The 19,227-nt window shown below is 43.7% G+C and overlaps 1 protein-coding gene across 7 annotated transcripts in view; it reads right to left on the minus strand.

Annotated features, from left to right (window-relative positions):
• TANC2 (tetratricopeptide repeat, ankyrin repeat and coiled-coil containing 2) overlaps positions 1 to 19,227 on the minus strand; it is a 146,665-nt gene that overhangs the window by 55,427 nt on the left and 72,011 nt on the right. For all 7 annotated transcript variants that reach the window (XM_077190752.1, XM_077190750.1, XM_077190751.1 and 4 more), the window contains 3 exons: positions 14,456 to 14,604; positions 8,583 to 8,769; positions 902 to 1,165 (listed from right to left, as the gene is read on the minus strand). In XM_077190752.1, coding sequence (XP_077046867.1) covers positions 902 to 1,165; positions 8,583 to 8,769; positions 14,456 to 14,604 — 600 coding nt within the window. The remainder of the gene's footprint in view (positions 1 to 901; positions 1,166 to 8,582; positions 8,770 to 14,455; positions 14,605 to 19,227) is intronic.

Raw genomic sequence — 19,227 nt, forward strand, 5'->3', positions numbered from 1 at the left:
CTCTCAGAATTGTCTCTGGGTTTTCTGGAGCAGAGTCTGCCAGGACTCAGAATTCAAAGTGTGGATTTCTCCACATGTCCACACAGACACACAGACAACGTGTTTTATCCCAGAGAAATTACCCAGCAAGAAAAAAATATGGGGCAATAAAGGAACAGGGAGTAATTCCAGACAAGCAGCTTTGCAGCAAAGCTTTAATATTTCTAATCCCATCTCTTTTTTCTGCCCTGCTGTTACCAGCTTCAGGGGAACGCTCAGCAGGCTGGTAAAAGACATCAATAAGGTATGGCACAACATCATTTAGAAATGTTTCAAAGAACAAACATGAATTTAAATGAAATTAATGCTGATTTTATGCCAAAAAAAATCAGTCACTAGCAAACATCAAGTGCTGTGAGGTGTGAGATGTTTGGGGCACAGTCCACCAGGAGCATTGGGACCCAGAGCAGATCTTCTGTGGACAGAAAGTACCATCATTCTCTTAACTCCAGAGCTTTTAAGAGAACATGAGAAAGGTTATTTTACTTGCAATGAATCCTTTGAAATAGTAGAAATGGCTATGATGTCGTGGCACCTTAAACCCAAGACATTTGCATTGTAACGACAGTAAAGAATCTGGCTTTTTCTGTTTAAACATATTCTCCGGTAATCTTGTACAATTTTGTAAGAAAGTAATCAAAAACTGCTGAAATAACCATTAAACACCATCAGAAACAGTTTTCCATGGAGGAATTTTTCATTTAGAGCCAATAAGTCAAACAAAAAAACCAAATTTTGTCATTTTTAAGTACGATGACTCCAGGAAGGAGATTTCTTTTTAAATAAGGAAACGCAAGAAGGCCTGTGGCATCTGTGTGCTGCGTGTGGCTCTGACCTAAAGGCACAAACATCAATTTCTTACCTGCTACTGAATTTGGGCGTGGCATAAGGTACAGAGGAATTGACTGCACTGACTGGGACAGGACTGTCTCCAGGTTCCTCTCGGGGATTTTGTTGAGGCTGTAGGTGGAGGCTGACATGTTCTCGTCCACGCGGTACAGGCAGGAGTCCATGCTGGATTTCTGGGACTGCCACTGCTTCAGGTTTCCCCCAGATCCAAGCTCCTTACTGCTTTCCCCTCCATATTTTGTACGTTCCACGTTCTCAGAGTAACTTGTCAGTGTAGCTTGAAGGAGGAAATGATAAACAAAATGAGTAACAGAGAAAGAATGGTTTGAACACACGCTGCTCAATGCTGAGCTGAGCCATGCAAGAGCCAAAAATTGTCTTCATCAAATTTTCCATATCCACATAAATCAGAGATTATGGATTTTAGTTTAATGATACTGTTTCTGCTTACGACTTCTAAAAGAACATTTAAGCTCTAATGTTTTGGCTCATACCATTAAAAGCCATTTGTAATTACAAAGAGTATTAAAAATTCTGTGCTGCGCTGTATTCAAATACACCATTCCAGAAAGAACAGAAATTATTCAGGAGGAAGCATTACCATGGCTCCTCATGTCTTTTCATTGGCATCATAGTTTCTACCTTTCCTTTTCCAGGGAATATTTACAGAATTTTGCAAGGTCTGGCAAGGTCTGACACTGAGAAGCCTCCACAGACCTGCCTGAACAACCAGCTCCAATGGATTAGTTTGGCTCAGTATCTTTGCATCCCATCAAATGTCCCAAAATTTAGTTGCTTGCAATGTATTTTGAAATTTAAAGCCAACACATGAAACTGCTAAGAACTGGTTTGTTGTTTTGTTGGCATCTATACATAGGCTTGCTGTCAGGTAAACATATTTATGATTTAGGATAAGCAAATCAGATAAAAACAGAAAACAGCCATTCACACATTTCTCTTGCTCCCTCAAACTGTCTGAGAAATATCTTTGAAATGATTCTCTATAAAAAAACTCCATTTCAAAGACTGGGTTTGCAGGGCAAGGCATGCCATGTTTTCTATTCACAGAAAAAAATCCCCATTGATCCATTAGGATCCATTAGAATCCGTTAATTTTAAAACTCTGTCTCAGTATGTATCTAATTAGTCTTTGTAGAAACAAATCAGCAGCTGACATCAGTCATCTTCCAACACATCAAACTGAGGAAAAACAAAATAACCATGTGTCAAAATAAGTTTTCTTTAAGTGAAACAACAACAACAACAAAAAAAAGAGCTATTAAGTCCTGCTGCCCCTTTTTCTAATCAACAATTTGTGTTCATTCTAAACATAATTTTCTCTAGTTTACACTAAAGCTGTTTTATGTGCAAACTCATCATTGAAGCAGATATTTAGGACTGTTCCCTGTGGATTAATTTACCTGCAGAACAGCCCTGGATGATCTAAGTGCTGCTACACACGCTGAAGTGATGGCTGTATGGATTTAATCTCTTCTAGCAGCTATTTCCAACCAAAATAATTTTAACTTCAGTTAAAAAGCAAAAGCCTCAGGTTAGCTGTGAGTCAGCAACATGAACTGACATGCTGAGCACATCTCCCATAGTGTGACCCCCAGAGCTGCTCAGACACTACACAGTGACAACTGGAGAAAGAATATTTCAGAAAGATAATTTCAGAAAATTTCCATTACCTGCAACTACTAAGATGTGGAGTGATATTCAGGGGAGAAACGTTGTGAACACCAGATTGGCACATAAATACAATGAAAATACAAAGATTTGGGCAGCCCTGAAATGGTCAGGGAGTTGGATCAGGTGGTCATTGGAGGTCCCTTCACACTGAAATATTCTGTTCTATTCTATTCTATTCTATTCTATTCTATTCTATTCTATTCTATTCTATTCTATTCTATTCTATTCTATCCTATCCCATCCCATCCCATCCCATCCCATCCCATCCCATCCCATCCCATCCCACCCCATTTTATCTCATTCCCATTCCCTTCTTTTCCATTCTATTCTATTCTATTCTGACAGGATGAGAGGAAACAGCTTCAAGTTGCACCAAGGAAGGTGGAGGTTGGACATTAGGGAAAATTTCTTTATCAAAAGGATGGTGAAGTCCTGGAACAGGCTGTCCAGGCCAGTGATGGAAAAACCATCCCTGGAAACATTCAAAAAACATGTGGATGTGGTACCTGGGGACAGTGCAAGGGGACTGGAATTAGCTGGTCCTTAAGGGTCCCTTCCAACACAAACCACTCTGTAATTCTATGATTTTTAAACAAAAGGACACTTCATTATTCAAAAGCTCAAAAAAAAAAATGCAACCTTTGAACTGACAGCATGCTCTAAACTGGGAAGAGATAAACTGATGAACTCAAATTATCAAAGCAGGAATTTTTGCCTTAAGCCATCTGCAGAGAGGCAGATCCTTCAACCCCAGTCTCCAAGGGACAGGTGGGACATGCTGAGGGTGCCACAGCAGGAACCCACCAGGGCACCAGAGGCTAAGGAAGAACACTTGAGGCTCTTCAGTTGCTAAATCCAGACAAAAAAGCACAACCCTGGTGAAAAAAAATCAGAATTTTTTCATGCCTGGGCCCTGCTCCATCGGATCATGCTGACCACAGTGCGTGCTGGTGAGCTGGGAGCAAACAAGGCACTGCAGGGATGGAGAAGCACAACCCTGGTGAAAAAAAAATCAGAATTTTTTCATGCCTGGGCCCTGCTCCATTGGATCATGCCGACCACAGTGCGTGCTGGTGAGCTGGGAGCAAACAAGGCACTGCAAGGATGGAGAAGGATGGGACAGCGTGGGAGTCACACACAGAACAAGAGAAACCTGACATGCACAAACAGCTGAGGTTCTCTACAGCACCCAAGTAATACCACAGGGACATAAATATAGACGTGTGTGCATATAGATCTGTGTATTTATAGACACATAGCCGTGTCTCCAGTCTCCACTGGTGCAGCCTCACGCTATTTAATGTGAGCACAGACAGAATTTGAGGCATCTAGATCATCTGACTGCTGGAAAACACATAATGAGTGATATCCCATGGAAAGCCCCTTGGATGAGTGTGCAGGCAGTGTGGTGCCTGTCTGCAATCCTGTCTGCAGCTTTCTCCTGGGATTTGTTGAATCTCTGTCCCCATGATCCCAACCCACCCACAGCACCAGCACCACCTGCACCAGCTTCAAGCAGCTTTGCAGGCACATGGACTGTGGTGCCAGGAGGGAATGCACTCCAGAACTTCTGGAGTCACTTCACAGTCCCACCCTGCTTTGAGCACTCAAGATTTACTCCTGTGTTTCCTCTGTCAAACTTTCCTTTTCCAACGTGGCTTGTTTCCCTTGGAAACAAAAGTTCTGATTAGGACGTTTTTGCAAATAACATGGGTGAAATATTTTAATTTCTTTGGGGAAATAACAGAGCTGTACTGAAGCAGCAGCAGCCCCCTCAAGACAGCACCTCAGCCCTACAAACAGCACTACACGTCTCAAGACAGTTTTGTACATTTACAGGCCACAAATATTATTTCTCATTTAGTTGCAAGCTGGCCTATGCCCTGGGAGGTTTTCAACTGAATGTGTCTCTACTCAAACACACAAGGGAATTTTTACCATCCCATCCAATTCTCCTCGAGGCAAAGACCATGCCTGGAAAATATCAACCTTTACATTCACCTTCCAGCTGGAACTGTGGGAGAAGCAGTTTTTGTAGGTTCCACGTGACAATGACCAACAGCTGTATCATTAATTATATGTAAAGATTTATGGTGCCTCAAGTAAGAAACAGGGATTTTGTTGATTTAAAGAAGTAACTGCAGCAAAGCAATGAGCTTTCATATGCTGCACTGCAACGAGCTCCAAACCCAGCCTGAATTAACCTCATTTCACTTCAGCACCTCTTGCCTCATTCCATTAGAGATGTCCCAGCTAACACGTACAAGCTGGCAAGGAGTGAAATAAATTTTTTACCCTAATCTACATAAGCCTCCATAAACTCAGCCACAGAAGGATACACCTAAATATAGCCACATCACCCCAGACCACTCCAGCTGCCAAAGAGAAAAACCTGACAGGCAGAAAGTGCAAGTCCAAACCATTGCCAAGGGCAGGCGGCAGCCTCGTGCAGTCACACACTGTCTGTGCCCCAACAACCTTGGTGCACCTTTAGAACATTATTCTCTGCTGGACACCACCAGGCAGTGAGTTTATGGCATTTCCACACAAAAAAACCCAATCCCAAAACCTCCAAGGTGTGTCCTGCTCAAGGCTTGAGGCCAAAATCCACTCCACTTGCTGGATGTTTAACTTCTCTATCAACAGTGGTCTCAAATAGGAGAAAAAGATAATTAAGATCACTGGCTTAATTCACATAAACAATCCCACAAACAGACAGACATCAAACAGGTAAATCTATTTCTGTGTCAGGCCTGGGGGTGTTATAAATCACGGTGAGCACGCAAAAGGTCTTAAAATGAAATGAAAAATACCTCGACAGTAGCATCACCTGGCCCTAAATCCATCCTCTGCTGGATCTGAACTCCCTGCTGCACCAGCTGACAAGCAAGATGAGGAATGGGAAGAAGAGTGGGATGACAAATGGGATGATTGCCTTGCAGGGCTCTATCCTGGCTGCTACTCAGGCCAGAAATGCAAGGTCTGGGTAAAACAGAACGAGACCCTCCCACCTCCTGGGCCCAGCTCCCAGCAAACACTGAGACAGAACAGCTCAGCAAAGCTTCTGTTTAGAAACTGCAGTTTGTTACTTGCAGAAACAAGGTAATTAATGTTGTAAAGCACACTCCACTATTGTACACATGAAAGAAATCTGTTAAAAAGGTCCCAACTCTACAGAGGTAGCAGCCTTAATGATCATTCCCCAACTCTCTTTGGGGAATGAGCCCAACTAGAAGCCATTGAGATTCAAAAAAAGATCTGTAATTCTCAGAAATGTTATTCATTATTAACAGAGCATTTCATAATACTGATGAGAATGTCAGAATTCAAATGCTTTCACTGTAAGATCACAAAAATATTTAACCTGAGTTAAATTTATCTTGATGTGCCTTTTGAGCTTTGTTCCCTTCTCAAAGCAGATGAAGTTGGAAACAAATCCATCTCGTTTCGTTGTCAGTAGCATCTATTCTGCTTAGCAGCATCTATTTTGCTTAGCAGGCACTTAGACAAATTTATTAACAAATCTATTTTTAACCCAGAAACACATACATCTGTAGAAGGCAGCATCTTGATGAAAGCTTAGGAATAAAAGGAAAAAAATAGCAAAAAAAGAGTAATTGGAAGAAGCTACAGGCCAGGGATTCCAAGGAGGGAATGGGGCTCCTTTTTATGTTATTTTCCATCAAAAATCTGAGTGAAGACAAAAAATAAATCCACAAAATCTGAGTGAAGACATCCATACAGTACCAGACCTGTGCACTTCACTGCAGCAGCAGGGCCAGAAGATTTCCACTGCTCACTGCTCTCCCTTTGAAGCTGCTTTCCCCTCATACCTGTGTCACTGCACAGGATGATCCCCTGACACTTCAGCAGGGAACAGAGTGCAGATCATCACAGGGAGAAAGTGCGGCCCCATTTCAACTTGAACACACTTCTACAGGGAGATGCCACAAGGAAAGCAGCCATTCCTTAGGAGATTGCTGCTAATGATATAAAGTGCTGCTTGAACATCACTTGGATGAGCTTTGCACACTGGCAAGAAAAGTCTGCTGTTTATTTCAAAGGACTGCCAAGACTGGTGGAGATTTTCCTGTATTCTGCTGCATTCCAGCTGCAAAGTTTCCAAGCTCACACTGGAGGGGCTGTGAGCTGCAAAGTTCCCTCAGAGCAGCACATGATTCTTCGACCAGTTTTCTTTTCAGTAGCAGATTTTTGAACATTAACAGTTGGCTGCTTTTACATAGTGAGAGCCAAAAAATCCTGGAAGCTATTCAGAGGTTACAGTCAGGTCAGGATTTTCACCAGCCATTCTGTTTTATATGGAAAGAATTCCATGGCATCCAGGAGAAAGGGCTGACTTGCTCCTACCTCTGCTCTTGTCTTACCTTCTCCCCCATTCCCCATTGCAAATAAAGAATATCTGAATTTGAAGATCTGGACCTTGTAATTTTTTTTTAAATCCTTCCAACCTTTTCTCAGCTCTTAGAACCGAGTGGCAGCTTGGGCAGAGGCAGGACCCAGCAGGGATCAAACACCCACTTGTACTCAGTGTGACCCTCCAGCCCAGCCCAGCTTTGGGGCTGGATGTGGGAGAAGGTGCAGCTCTGAGGGTGGGATATGGTGAGCAGGGAAGTGAGGGGGTGGGATCCTGCAGTGACTTTGCCAGGATTCATTAACCTACTTTGGCACACAGCTCAGAATAGCTCACCCATTTGCATTTTAAGATCACGCAGGCAGAAGTGCTGCAAGGGTTGCTGTGGCATCCAGGAGCTGAACTAAGCCCAGATTCCCTGATCAGCCAAGCAAAATGTTAACCACTAGTGCAACTTAACCTCCCTAAATTATCAACCTGCCTTTCTTTTTCTTTTTTTTAACACTATATAAATTGTTAGCAAAATAAAATCTTCCTAAGCTGGGGAAATACTCAATCTAGAACATGTGGCAAAGACACCCAAGTGACAATCATCCTGTTTGATATCATAAAAACATTAATGTTTCCCCATTGTGCCTGTACAGTTACTGAACAAAATTAATCTGTGTATATTTTCTCCAGATTCTTTACACCTGCAACCCACAGATCACTCAAATGGAAAACCTGCTACAGCACCTACAGAAATTCACTGAAATTTGTGATAATTAAGTTCAGCTCCTGCCCAAGGCTTCCTCTTGCACCATTTAAACAATTTCCAAAAGTAAATTAATTGATGTGAAGTTATCAATCTCAAACATCCCAATTTTCACCAACTGCTATGTAGTTCTGCCTATGAGGAATGGAAGATGGAGGGGTACAGATCACCTTGGTCACTGCAGTATAAACCTGAACAATGCAAAACCATTCCCCTAATTAGCAAACACAGATAAATAATATTATCTAAATTAGAGCACTGCATCCAGCTCTGGGGTTCCCAAGGGACATGAAACAGGGTGAGTCCAGAGCATCACTGAGCTGATAAGGGACATGAAACAGGGTGAGTCCAGAGCATCACTGAGCTGATGACATGCCTGGAATCCCTCTGCTCTGCAGCCAGGCTGGGAGAGCTGGGGTTTTTCAGACTGGAGAACAGAAGGCTCCAGAGAGACCTGAGAGCCCCTTCTGTGTCTAAAGGGGTTCCAGGAGAGCTGGAGAGGGAGTTTGGACAAAAGCCTGGAGCAACAGGACAAGGGGAATGGCTTCCCATTGCCAGAGGGCAGGGTTAGATGGGATATTGGGAAGGGATTGTTCCCTGTGAGGGTGGGCAGGCCCTGGCACAGGTGCCCAGAGCAGCTGGGGCTGCCTCTGCATCCCTGGCAGTGCCCAAGGCCAGGCTGGACACTGGGGCTTCACCTGGGATAGTGGAAGGTGTCCCTGCCATGGCAGGGGGTGGAACTGCATGGTCTTTACGGTTCCTTCCAACCCAAACCATGCTGGGATTCTCTGACTACAAACCAAGCTTTGTTAGACCAGCCCAGCACGCTGGGGAGGAGGAGGAGGAGGAAGAGGAAGAGTACGGCCCAGCACTCACCGATGATGCCGCTGTCTCGGCTCTCCAGCGTGGACGTGGGGCTGGTGACAGCCCCATAGGTGCAGTCCTTGGCTGTGACAGTGGCACTGACGGGTGGCAGGGTGGAGCAGGGGCTGCTGGCCGGCGGCGAGGCCGTGCTGCTCGTCAGGGTGGAGCAGGGGCTGATGCGCTGCGTCACCGCCGAGCTCTGCAAAACGGGGGAGCAGGAACACATCACTCACCACAGGCACTGCCGGGGGGGAACGGCTTCCTAGAGCTCACACTTGAGGATTTGCTTTGTCTGGTGAGGTTAAAAAGTGCTTTAGAGGTTGAAATGAAAACATCCGTTAGGCCACCCCCCACCTGTGGCAGACACTGGGCTCGTTTTCTCCTTCACGCTTCAGAGATCCCAGCCTCCATGCTCAATAGGAGCCACAGGAAACATAAATAGCAGTATTTATCAAAAGCCTGATTCCATACTCGATCAGGAGTTTTGGTTGTTTTGTTAGCACTGAACCGAAAGCTTAAAAGAAAAAAGCACAAATAAGCAAAAACCATGACAGAAAGGTAAATGTGGTGCTTCTGTTCAAGTGGAGAGCTCTGGGGAGGGAAACACACAGTGTGATCTCACCTTTACTTACAGTTACAGTCACCATATCCAGGAAATCCTACAAAGACCTCTGGGCCACTTCCATCTGCTCAGAACCCTTGTGGGGCTGCAGTTTTTATTTTGCTCTATAAATGTTTCCTCCATTCCAGGAAAACAACAGAGATCCTTTATCTAGATACCAGATGGCCCTTCCCTGCCCAGGCAGGCTTTTCCCACCAGATAAAATTTAAACAAACCCTCAATAATATGGAAAATAAAGCAGCACAAAGAAGATGCTGTTTTAAAAGTGATTTTTGGTAAGACCCTCTAAGATACTGTGGGCAAGGAACCTGGAGGAGTTTATCCGTCTGATCCTGTGCTGGGAGATGGATTTATTAAAAATCCAAAATCATTCTTGAGTTCAATTTGATATATGACAGAGCCCTTGTTTTAACTGCAGGCTACTGGATACGGAAGCTCCTCTGGAAAAAGCTTCTCCCTGCTGAAGACACATCCTGGAGCATCTGCAGGGGACAAAACTGCTATGCAGGGTCAAGGTGCAGGTGGCTTAATAAACAGGCAATTTCAACCCTTTCCTTGCACAGGACTCACTGACAGAACAGGCACCCAGCCAGGCAAAAAGCAAGCATTAAAAAGTGGGAGTTTCAGCAGGTCATCCTCCCTGGAGCTCATCTTTAGGGTTGTGCAGAGGGAGGTGACCCCGCATCTCCCTGGCTCAGGGGACAGGGCAGAGCACTGCAGGTTCTCCTGCACTGCTGCTCTTGGCTCAAGCTGGGCTCAGCAGGCAGCACCTCACTCACTGCACAGTGAGCCTGGTGCCAAGGAAGGAACAGCAGAGGCTGTTCCCATCTGGAACTTGATTTTGATAAATGAGATTTCTTTTATTCTGTGGGAGCATCCCCATGTAATCGCGTGGCTTTGTGTCCCCTTCTCTGTGACATTTGGAGGAGACCACAGAAAGCATCACACCTGCAAACTGCATAACAGGCTTGACCTCTAATGTTTTTATTCCTCCTCCCTATTCCATACTTGAAACTTAAAAAATGTCTGGGAGGGACTTTTTTAAAAGGTGAACATGGTGTTTTATATTAGGACACCATAATGGCAGCTACCACGTGAAGCCACCAGGAAAAAACCTCCTTTGTCCAAGTATCCCCATGGGTTTTGTAAAAATCCTTACTCAGAGAGTGACTGCCCTGGTGTTGGAGGCAACCCAGAGCATCCCTGGCAGGGGGATGGGGCAGCCCCTTGGCCACCCCACAGCTCTGCTCTCATGCCAGAGGGAGCTGAATCGACCTCAGCCTAATTACAGAATATCCCCAACATGGATCAGTGCATCAGCAAACCAGGGACACTGTGCCAATGTCACAGCTCCTCTGGCAGGTTTGTGTATTAACACAGACATCCCGACACAGCAGAAAATGAACTCTGTGAGTATTTCTGTGTTCATTTATAATCTCCCTGTGGTATCCATCAGGGTTGGTCTCTTCTTCCAAGCAACACGCATCAGGATAAGGGGAAATTGCCTGGAGTTGGGTCAGGGGAGGTTCAGGTTGGATATTAGGGAAAATTTCTTCACTGACAGAGTGGTCAGGCATTGGAAGGGGCTGCTCAAGGCAGGGTGGAATCACCATCCCTGGAAACGTTCAAACAACAAGCAGATGTGGCACTTTGTGATATGGTTTAGTGACATGGTGGGATTCAGCCAAAGGCTGGACTTGATTCTCTTGCAGGACTTTTCCAACCTTAATTCTAAAATATCCACAGTGCACATGATGGCTCCCAACACGTGGGCATCTCTGCTGAAGTACTTGGGACAAGCAAAGCAACGCTCTCCTCTCTCCATCCTACTTCAAGTGCCACTGGTAAATCCCATTTGATCAGCTTACATATGGGATCTTCAAGGATGTAAAGCTTTATTACTATTATAAATTCTTTATGGTGGAGTTTTTCTATGTCTTTGTTTTAACTGTCATTTTAAACAAATCCCCACTGAAACTTATCTCAGTACAAAATAACATCCACTAACTTTAAAACATAGAAATCATTGCACTTTAAAGTAAATTAAAATTCAGTGCAAGGATGGTACACTTATCTTCCCTCCAGCTGATAAAACTATTGTTTCATGAAATGCCAGAAGTGATAAAAGTTCCTTTATTTGCTGTGTTATCAATGCAGCTCCTGAAGAACAAGCTCCTTGCAACTGGAAATTATGAAATAACACAGTATATCACTTGGCATTGATTGACATGTTTTATTTTTGTATTGATATAGAAAAATGTTCCTTTGTGTGAGTTTTAAATATAAATTTCCATTGACAGAACATTCTGTATTATTATTGCTGCTGTTTCATCTGTCACATTTTCACTGAACTTTGAAAAATTACTCTGTTCTGCCAGAACCTCAGTGTCCTTTGTGCTGCTCTGGCAGACAATACAGTTAGAAAGAATTTCCCAAAAAGTAGGAGAAAAAGGATTGAATCCTCAGCATTTGGGATCTCCCATTAAGGAAATCACGATTAAAAGCAAAGAAAACATACAATTTTACTACAATCTGGATAAGAGAATATATCCTTGGATATATTCAAAATAAGGCAACTGGGGGAGAAGGCATGGTAGAGATGTACAGATTGGGCAGTTTCAGTAAAAATGCTCCCATTCCTTATCTTCCTTTCAGCTTAAGCACTGGTGAGATGGCAAATAATTATTGTCTTGCCTGAGAAGGCAAAGCATGGCTGGAATAACAAGCAGCAGCTTTTGATACAAAGAACGTTTTCTTTGCTGAGCTCGTGTAAATTAACACATTAAACCCCAACAAATTGTTCGAATTTTTAGATTCAAGTGCAAACTACTGGTCAAAGTCTCAATCAGATTTTAATCAATCAATGGCTAATAGAAGAATTAATTTAATTAATGCAAATCCCATAAACGTCTCACTGCGTGATTTTCAACATGAATGGAAGTAAGGCAGTGGAAGAAAATCAGTGTGGGATGGAGATCTGGAGAGGTTTTACCAAAATTTGCTGCAATTCAGAAGCAGCTTTAGCTTGGACAGGATTTGTTTGCTGAGACAGCCAGTGGGAGATGGCAGAGTGAGAAGAGAGCCCCAACAGTGTGAGATGGCTGGGGCTGAGGTGCAGAGGCTGATGGAGAAAGCTCATTCAGCCCACAGGAAGGACAGGTACACTGCATCCAAGGACAGCTGCACCCTTCCACTACCTGCAGGGCCTGGAGAGAGGACACAACCACGCTCCTCTCACAACTGGAAAGGGAAAGGAGCAGCAGTCACAGCTTCCATCCAGGACATTTTCTACCAGGTAGAAGAAGAATGTTTTTCACAGTTAAAGTTGGTGAGCCCCAAGAGAGGCTGTCAGGAGAGCCCACTGATCTCCAGCAGTGGAGATCTTCATTCAAACCCTGCCTGGATGAGCCCTGAGAGCCACAGTCCCTCCCTGAATCCAGCCCTGCCTCCGGGGTGCATGGATGGGTTGACCTCATGAGGTCAATTCCAGCCTTGAGTATTCCAGGATTCAAGGCAAGTGCTGTCATCAGGAGACACTTACAAAGGAAGGAAAAAATTAACTTGGTAATTGAGGAACCAGCCTCTCTTTATCTTCTCCTGAACATGAATAGCATTCAAAGGCCCTGGAAAACTTTTTCATGCAAAAATTAGCACACAGCCAAAGATACCAATCTAGTTTAGAGGACAAGTCTGCTATTTCTCTTTAGATTTTTTCTTTTATTTATTCTCCAAAGACATCTTTGGCTTTAGAAAAAAAGATTGGATTTTAATTTCTGTCAAAAGGTAACAACAAAAGGAACCATTTATAGTAGAAAGCTCTGCTTGGCTTTGAAGTATTCAGTTGAAATAGGCGCCTGTTAAAAGGACATTTTCTAGCCCAATGTATCGTACAGTCCATTTTAAATCCACAACTTGCTTTAAGAAATTGAATGGGAAGTCTTAAAAGTGTAACATATGTGTTAAAGCCAAAAACTTTACAAATTCACATTTCTTGGCTCTCAATCAAGTAGCTCATGCAGGAGATCAAAACTGTCTTGTGTCAGTCAGTCAACCCAACCTGGCCCTGGGACACTGCCAGGGATCCAGGGGCAGCCCCAGCTGCTCTGGGCACCCTGTGCCAGGGCCTCACCCCCCATACAGAGGAATTCCTTCCCCAGATCCCATCTAACCCTGCCCTCTGGCAGTGGGAGCCATTCATGTCACCCAGGCCTTTGTCCAACCTCCCTCTCCAGCTCTCCCAGAGCCCCTTTAGGCACTGGAGGGGGCTCTAAGGTCTCCTTGGAGCCTCTGTTCTCCACTCTGAGCATTCCCAGCTCTCCCAGCCTGGCTCCAGAGCAGAGAGGCTCCAGCACTTGGACCAACTCCGTGGCCTCCTCTGGACTTGCTCCAACAGGTCCACATCTGTTCTGTGCTGACGACAGGCCACTTTTCACTGACTCTCTTTTTAAGGAATTCAGGTACTCTGGATTACATTTATGTTAAATATCTGAGTGACTCATGCAGAGTCACCCAATGACAATTAAAAGAACAGAGAATTGGAAGTGGTTGATGAGTTTTGTGCTCTTCTGCTACATGCTGGATTAGCCATCTGTCAATTTAAATACAAAAAGGGGTGGGGGAGGAAAGGCCTCCTATTTTCACTCTCAGCAAAACAGCTAATTGTCCACACCTGAGGAAAAGGAGGAAGAAACTCAGGCTCAGACAGTTTCTACAAAACCTGTATCATAGCCCAAAGCTTTCCAGCCAGCCAGGGATATAACAAGCTCCATCACAATAAAGATTCTATGATTTGCCTTCTTTATCTGTTTTCAAGCATGAAATCACCTTGTTGGGCAAATATGAACAAGAAGCATGACTATCTGTAAAATCGGGCTATTACTATTTCCCTCTCCCTTCTGCAGAGACTGTAAGTCTTTATGTAACACTACTGAAGTACTTCTGAAATATCACAGAGAAGATGCCAGGCAAGTACAGATTATTTTGGTCACTATAATCTGATTAGAAACACTGCCCACTCCTACATTTGCAGAAACAGAAAAACAACAGAAGCTGTCTCACATGGCTGATCCCTGAACCACGGCCTGCTGTTCTGTGAGGATGACTCACGGTGAGATGAGGAGATACAACCTTTACCTCAGCACCATTATTTCATTGTCACACCGAGACACCTGGTTGCCATGGAATTAGACAATAACCACCCTCTCCCAAACTCCACAGCGATCCCAACCCATGCCACTGGGGATCAGGGGGAGAGGGGCCATACCTGGTTCTCGTCCTGCACCTCCATGCTGTACTGGGGCCCTGGCTGAACCTCCGTGACTTTCTCTCCGAGGAGGAAGCCCAGGCGAGTCATGAGTGTGTTCGCTGCCTCATCTACGGATGGAGGGGGTCCCAGCTCTTGCTCAGTATCACCTAAACACAAGGAAACCAGATTCAGACAGGAATTGTTTACTTTTGGCTGCTGCTCAGTGGTTTTACCGACACAACACCTGTACCTGCTGTGTACCCTCAGTATCCGGGTTTTCAGGTTATTCACGTTATTCAAGTCTGTTTTACCATTCCGTGCTGGTCATTAATTTTAGGTCATGTACCATAGATAAAAGTTTCCTCCAATGTTAACTGTTGCTTCTCCTCTCACTGCTCATTATTTTCTCAGCATCTCCCATGGAAGCACACCTAGGAATCTTGTCCCTCTACCAGAAGCACCAGAGCAACCAGGGAACAGGAATTTCCAGACCAGCACTGGAGAAGAGTGCTTGCTCTCTTTTCTCTGTTTCTCACAGAGAAGTTGCTCACAGAGAAGACAAGGCTACGAGAGCCATTTGGAAGGTGCTCCACAAGCTGCAGAGCAACCAACCTGTGCTACTGAATAGTTAACAGGAAAGACCAGGACAGAAAATAGATTTGTGAAAGTACAACTTCCACTGTTGTCTTCTGTCCCCAGCACACTCACAGTCATATGGAAATCAAGTCTCTCCAAGTACAACTCACTTTCTGCACTCCCCCTATGGACCATGCCACAAATTCCCCATCAAGTCTGCAAAACAGGCCAAAACCAACATTCCTAATGATTTTTTCTGTTGTTTTTTGGTTTTTTTCCCCACCAGCTGTAGGGAAAGCAGCACAGACAATCTTCTAGCAATGCACAATGGGAAAAAGCCCGGCATGTATACTGGCATTTCTGTAGCCTTTTAATTTTATAACAAAAAAGGAGGAACAAAAACCTGGGGAGGTTTTTGACTTGTAGTATCGCACATGTAATTTGGGTTCTGAAAGTCAAGTTCCTTCCTGCTCACACCAATAGCAGGGTTAAAGCTTGAAGGTCAAGTTCTTACTACTTTACACTGAAGTAATACTGTGCTTAGTGCAGTTATAGGGGACTAATTAGGATTTGCAATTAGTCTACAGTTAATTATTCATCTGATAATGTACAATCTGGAAAAGAGCCCATCTCTGTTTCCTAGCTCTGTCCTGGTTTGGGCTCCTCCAGCACTCAGCCTGCAGCAACAGTAAAAGGATGCTACTTTAAATAAAATATTGCTTTTTGATAACTGTAACTGAAACCCACAAATCATGCAACCTGGGATATGTACAAAACCTCAGGAAATTTAAGCCAGTCGCTTCCAGAAATCCGCATTTAATCTCAGAGTACCCCTCACAGAAGTTTACAGCAATTTTTGGATGTCTCATCTGCACTACTGCAAATTAAAAACCCGGGAGCATCTCCCATGCAACCGCGGCTGCATTCCAAGCACCACCAGCTGTGGGAGCTGAGCATCTGGAGCTGTCCTTCCACCGTGGCTTCCCTGTTATGAAAATGGATGATACAGTAAGTCCACGTAAGCTGTGTGAGCTATTGAATCCCCATTGTGCTGCTCGAACCGACGCTGACGCGAATCCGAGAGATTTAAGAGAGACAAATTTAAACGGATGGCCCAATTTGAGGAACTGCTGACCACCCACAGTCAATCTGTGGGCATTTACTGGCTCTAGGAGCCCAAGCCAGAACAGACACATTTATGTAAAATGAAAAACTAGAGAGACTTTTATTTCCAAGGTTATTTCTTTCTATAAAAGGTATACTACATTTTTAAAGGTACATTTTTTGGTGAAAGCCATTCCCTGCATATGGCTCCACAGCTTATTGTGCATTACCATTCTGTCTTCACAACCATAATATTAAAAATATTCTAATTATGCTGACTTACACATCTGGAGCAGAAAGGAACAGCTGGATCTACCTCTGTACTGCCCACCTGGGAGGATTCAGGAGTGCCCAGGTGAGGCAGCTGCAGGGCACTGGGCACAGCCAGTTTCCTTTGGCTTAGTGCTGGGAACAACTCCCAACCAAACTTCACTCATTGGAGGTTGAGTTTAACTTTGTCCTTAACCCCCCACTTCTTTTAAACTACCCTTGAAACATCTCCAAGGGGCATGAACCTGGATGTCGCCAGTAAAATACAGAAAACTGCAATCTTGCCTCAAGTCATTGTACAGGTACACTGAAGATATAGAGGATAATAATTGTGTGCTTTGATAACAGCAGGGCATTGGAACCACAACATCTTCAAGATCCCTTCAACCCAAACCAGTTTGTGACTGTAACTCACAGAATCGTGGAAAGGTTTGGCATGGGAAGGAGCTTCAAGCCCATCCATTCCCATCTCCTGCCGTGGCAGGGACACCTTGCACTGTCCCAGGGTGCTCCAAGCCCCATCCAAGCTTGGACACTCACAGAGATGGGGCAGCCAAAGCTGCTCTGGGCACTCTGTGCCAGGACCTCACCAGGCTCACAGGGAACAATTTCTTCCTCATGTCTGATCTAACTCTGACCTCCTTCAGCTTAAGGCTCTTCTGCCTTGTCTTGTCACTCCATGCTCATTCCCTGCTGGTCATGGTACAAGGTGTCACCAGCTGAACCACAGCAGTGGAGCTGTGAGACCTTCAGATTTCATATAAAACTATCAATTATTTTATTACAACCTGGCTTTCAAAGTACAGATAACTTTGAATTTAAGCAAAGCGCCGTTGTACTGGATTATCCCCTCCTAAAGTCTTAAAAAATAAGTGGAATCGTTTAACTGAATGTCAAAGAACAGACAGAGCAGCTCTGAAGTGCCTGTGAATGGGTTTTATGGAGAAAAGCTGTTATGTTGCCTTTCAGGGCTGACAGTAAGGCCTAATACTCTCTTCCTAGGTTCAGAGAAAGGGCATAACTGGTTTTGTCTCCCTTCTCCTGTGTGTTATCCAGTTGGTGCTGCAACCACATTGCACTCTAACTTCAACTCTCAAATGAGAGTTTGTGTCTTGGCTCAATTCTGCCCCTCATGAGAGGTCTGCTGCAACAAGTGGAGGTACCTAAGGCTCACACAGATACCTTTTTCTCTTTATTCTGAACAATTTTAGCACATCCCAGCAGTGAACACCCCCACACTTTCCATCTACTTCTGCCTCTTTTTTAGTTAATGACTTTTTCTTTGACTGAACTGCAAAAATGCAAATTAGAAATACAACCTGAGCTTGTCAAGCAATTTAATACCTCTGATCCTCCCTTCAAAAAATTCAACCCACTTTAAATATGTCAGCAGATCTCTGCATTTCACCCTGGAATTTACCTGATTTAGGCCATTTAAGAGCAATTTTACAGAGCCTGGCAGCTCTCTCAGATGTCTTATCTAGAAATACCCTCTGGATTTCTGAAGGGGTCAACTCTTAACACCTCTGTAGGCATCACATGCAGCAGGATTGAGTTCATAAGTGCTCATAAATGGTCAGAGTATTCCTTGAAAACCAAATATATCATTTTATGGCAGAGTTATTAGGTTTGCTCTTCTCAAGAAACCATAACATTCAAAATGTCCAATGTTCTTTCGTACATTGTCGTTTTCAAAAAGTGTTTCTGTGACCTCCTTTCAATTCCTATATGAAAGCTGCCACATATTTCAGCTGCAATTGCTTACAAGCAAATGAAATTTCTTCATGATTTATTTGGTAATTCTGTGACTGGTTTGATAGCCACCCTCATCTAATTCTAGATAAATGGTGGAGGGTAGTGCTGCTGGGAGACATTAACAATGCATCTGTAGTCCATAGAATATTTTTAGTTTAATTGTCATATTTTTACTTTCAAACCAGCTGAAATCTATTTCAGTGAGTGGATAACAAGAACTGGGTAACAGTTCCCTTAGAGGCACCCATCCCCAAATCTGCCTGAGTATGAGACTGATTTACCTTTAGGAAATCAAAAATCCTTGAATTAGCAATGAAAAAACAACAACAAAAAAAGCTATATGCAAAAGCAAGCACTTATGGAAGGGCAAAAATAATTGATACCACTTAGGACCCTGATCTTCAATTACATAACTGCAGAGTTTTATCTAACAAATTCTCTACCTCCATGTGACCTGAATCTGTCCCATTATTATGTACATCTGCTTTAAATTATTCTGGATACACTTGAGCTGTATTTGGAAAATATCCTTGACCATTTCTGCATATCCCCCTAATCTCAGAATTAATGGAAGATTTTTTCATTAGTCTTGTTTACATCGAGAAGAGATTTAAAAAAAATTTAACTACTAAGGGATGAAGGCGACCCTGTATGCATCTCTAAAAATGTCAATTTTTGAGGGAGCTGGAAAGGGGCTCAGCCTGGAGAAAAGGAGGCTCAGGGGGGCCCTTGTGGACCAAAGGAAAAAGAATGAGGGAAATGAGAGGGCACTCATTACTGAACATATACATGTATATGTATATATGTAGCCTTTTATATATATATATATATATAAAAGGCCAGTTATCATAAATACAAGCCTGGGCATCTGGAATATCTCCTGGAAACAGGATTACACTTTGATCCCCAAAAATGTTCCTGAGCTCTTTAACAAATCGAGGACATCAGGACGGAAGCAGTAAGTTCTCCACTGATAGAAAGCAGAGATGAAATTGTTTCTTTCTTTACAGTTTTTGGCACTTTAGCTCAAAGAAATGAATATGGGGCTGTGCTCCAGCTCTGGACATCCAACACTAGATGTCAAA

This window comes from Agelaius phoeniceus, chromosome 26 (assembly GCF_051311805.1).
Source record: "Agelaius phoeniceus isolate bAgePho1 chromosome 26, bAgePho1.hap1, whole genome shotgun sequence".
In the NCBI taxonomy this organism is placed as follows: Eukaryota; Metazoa; Chordata; class Aves; order Passeriformes; family Icteridae; genus Agelaius; species Agelaius phoeniceus.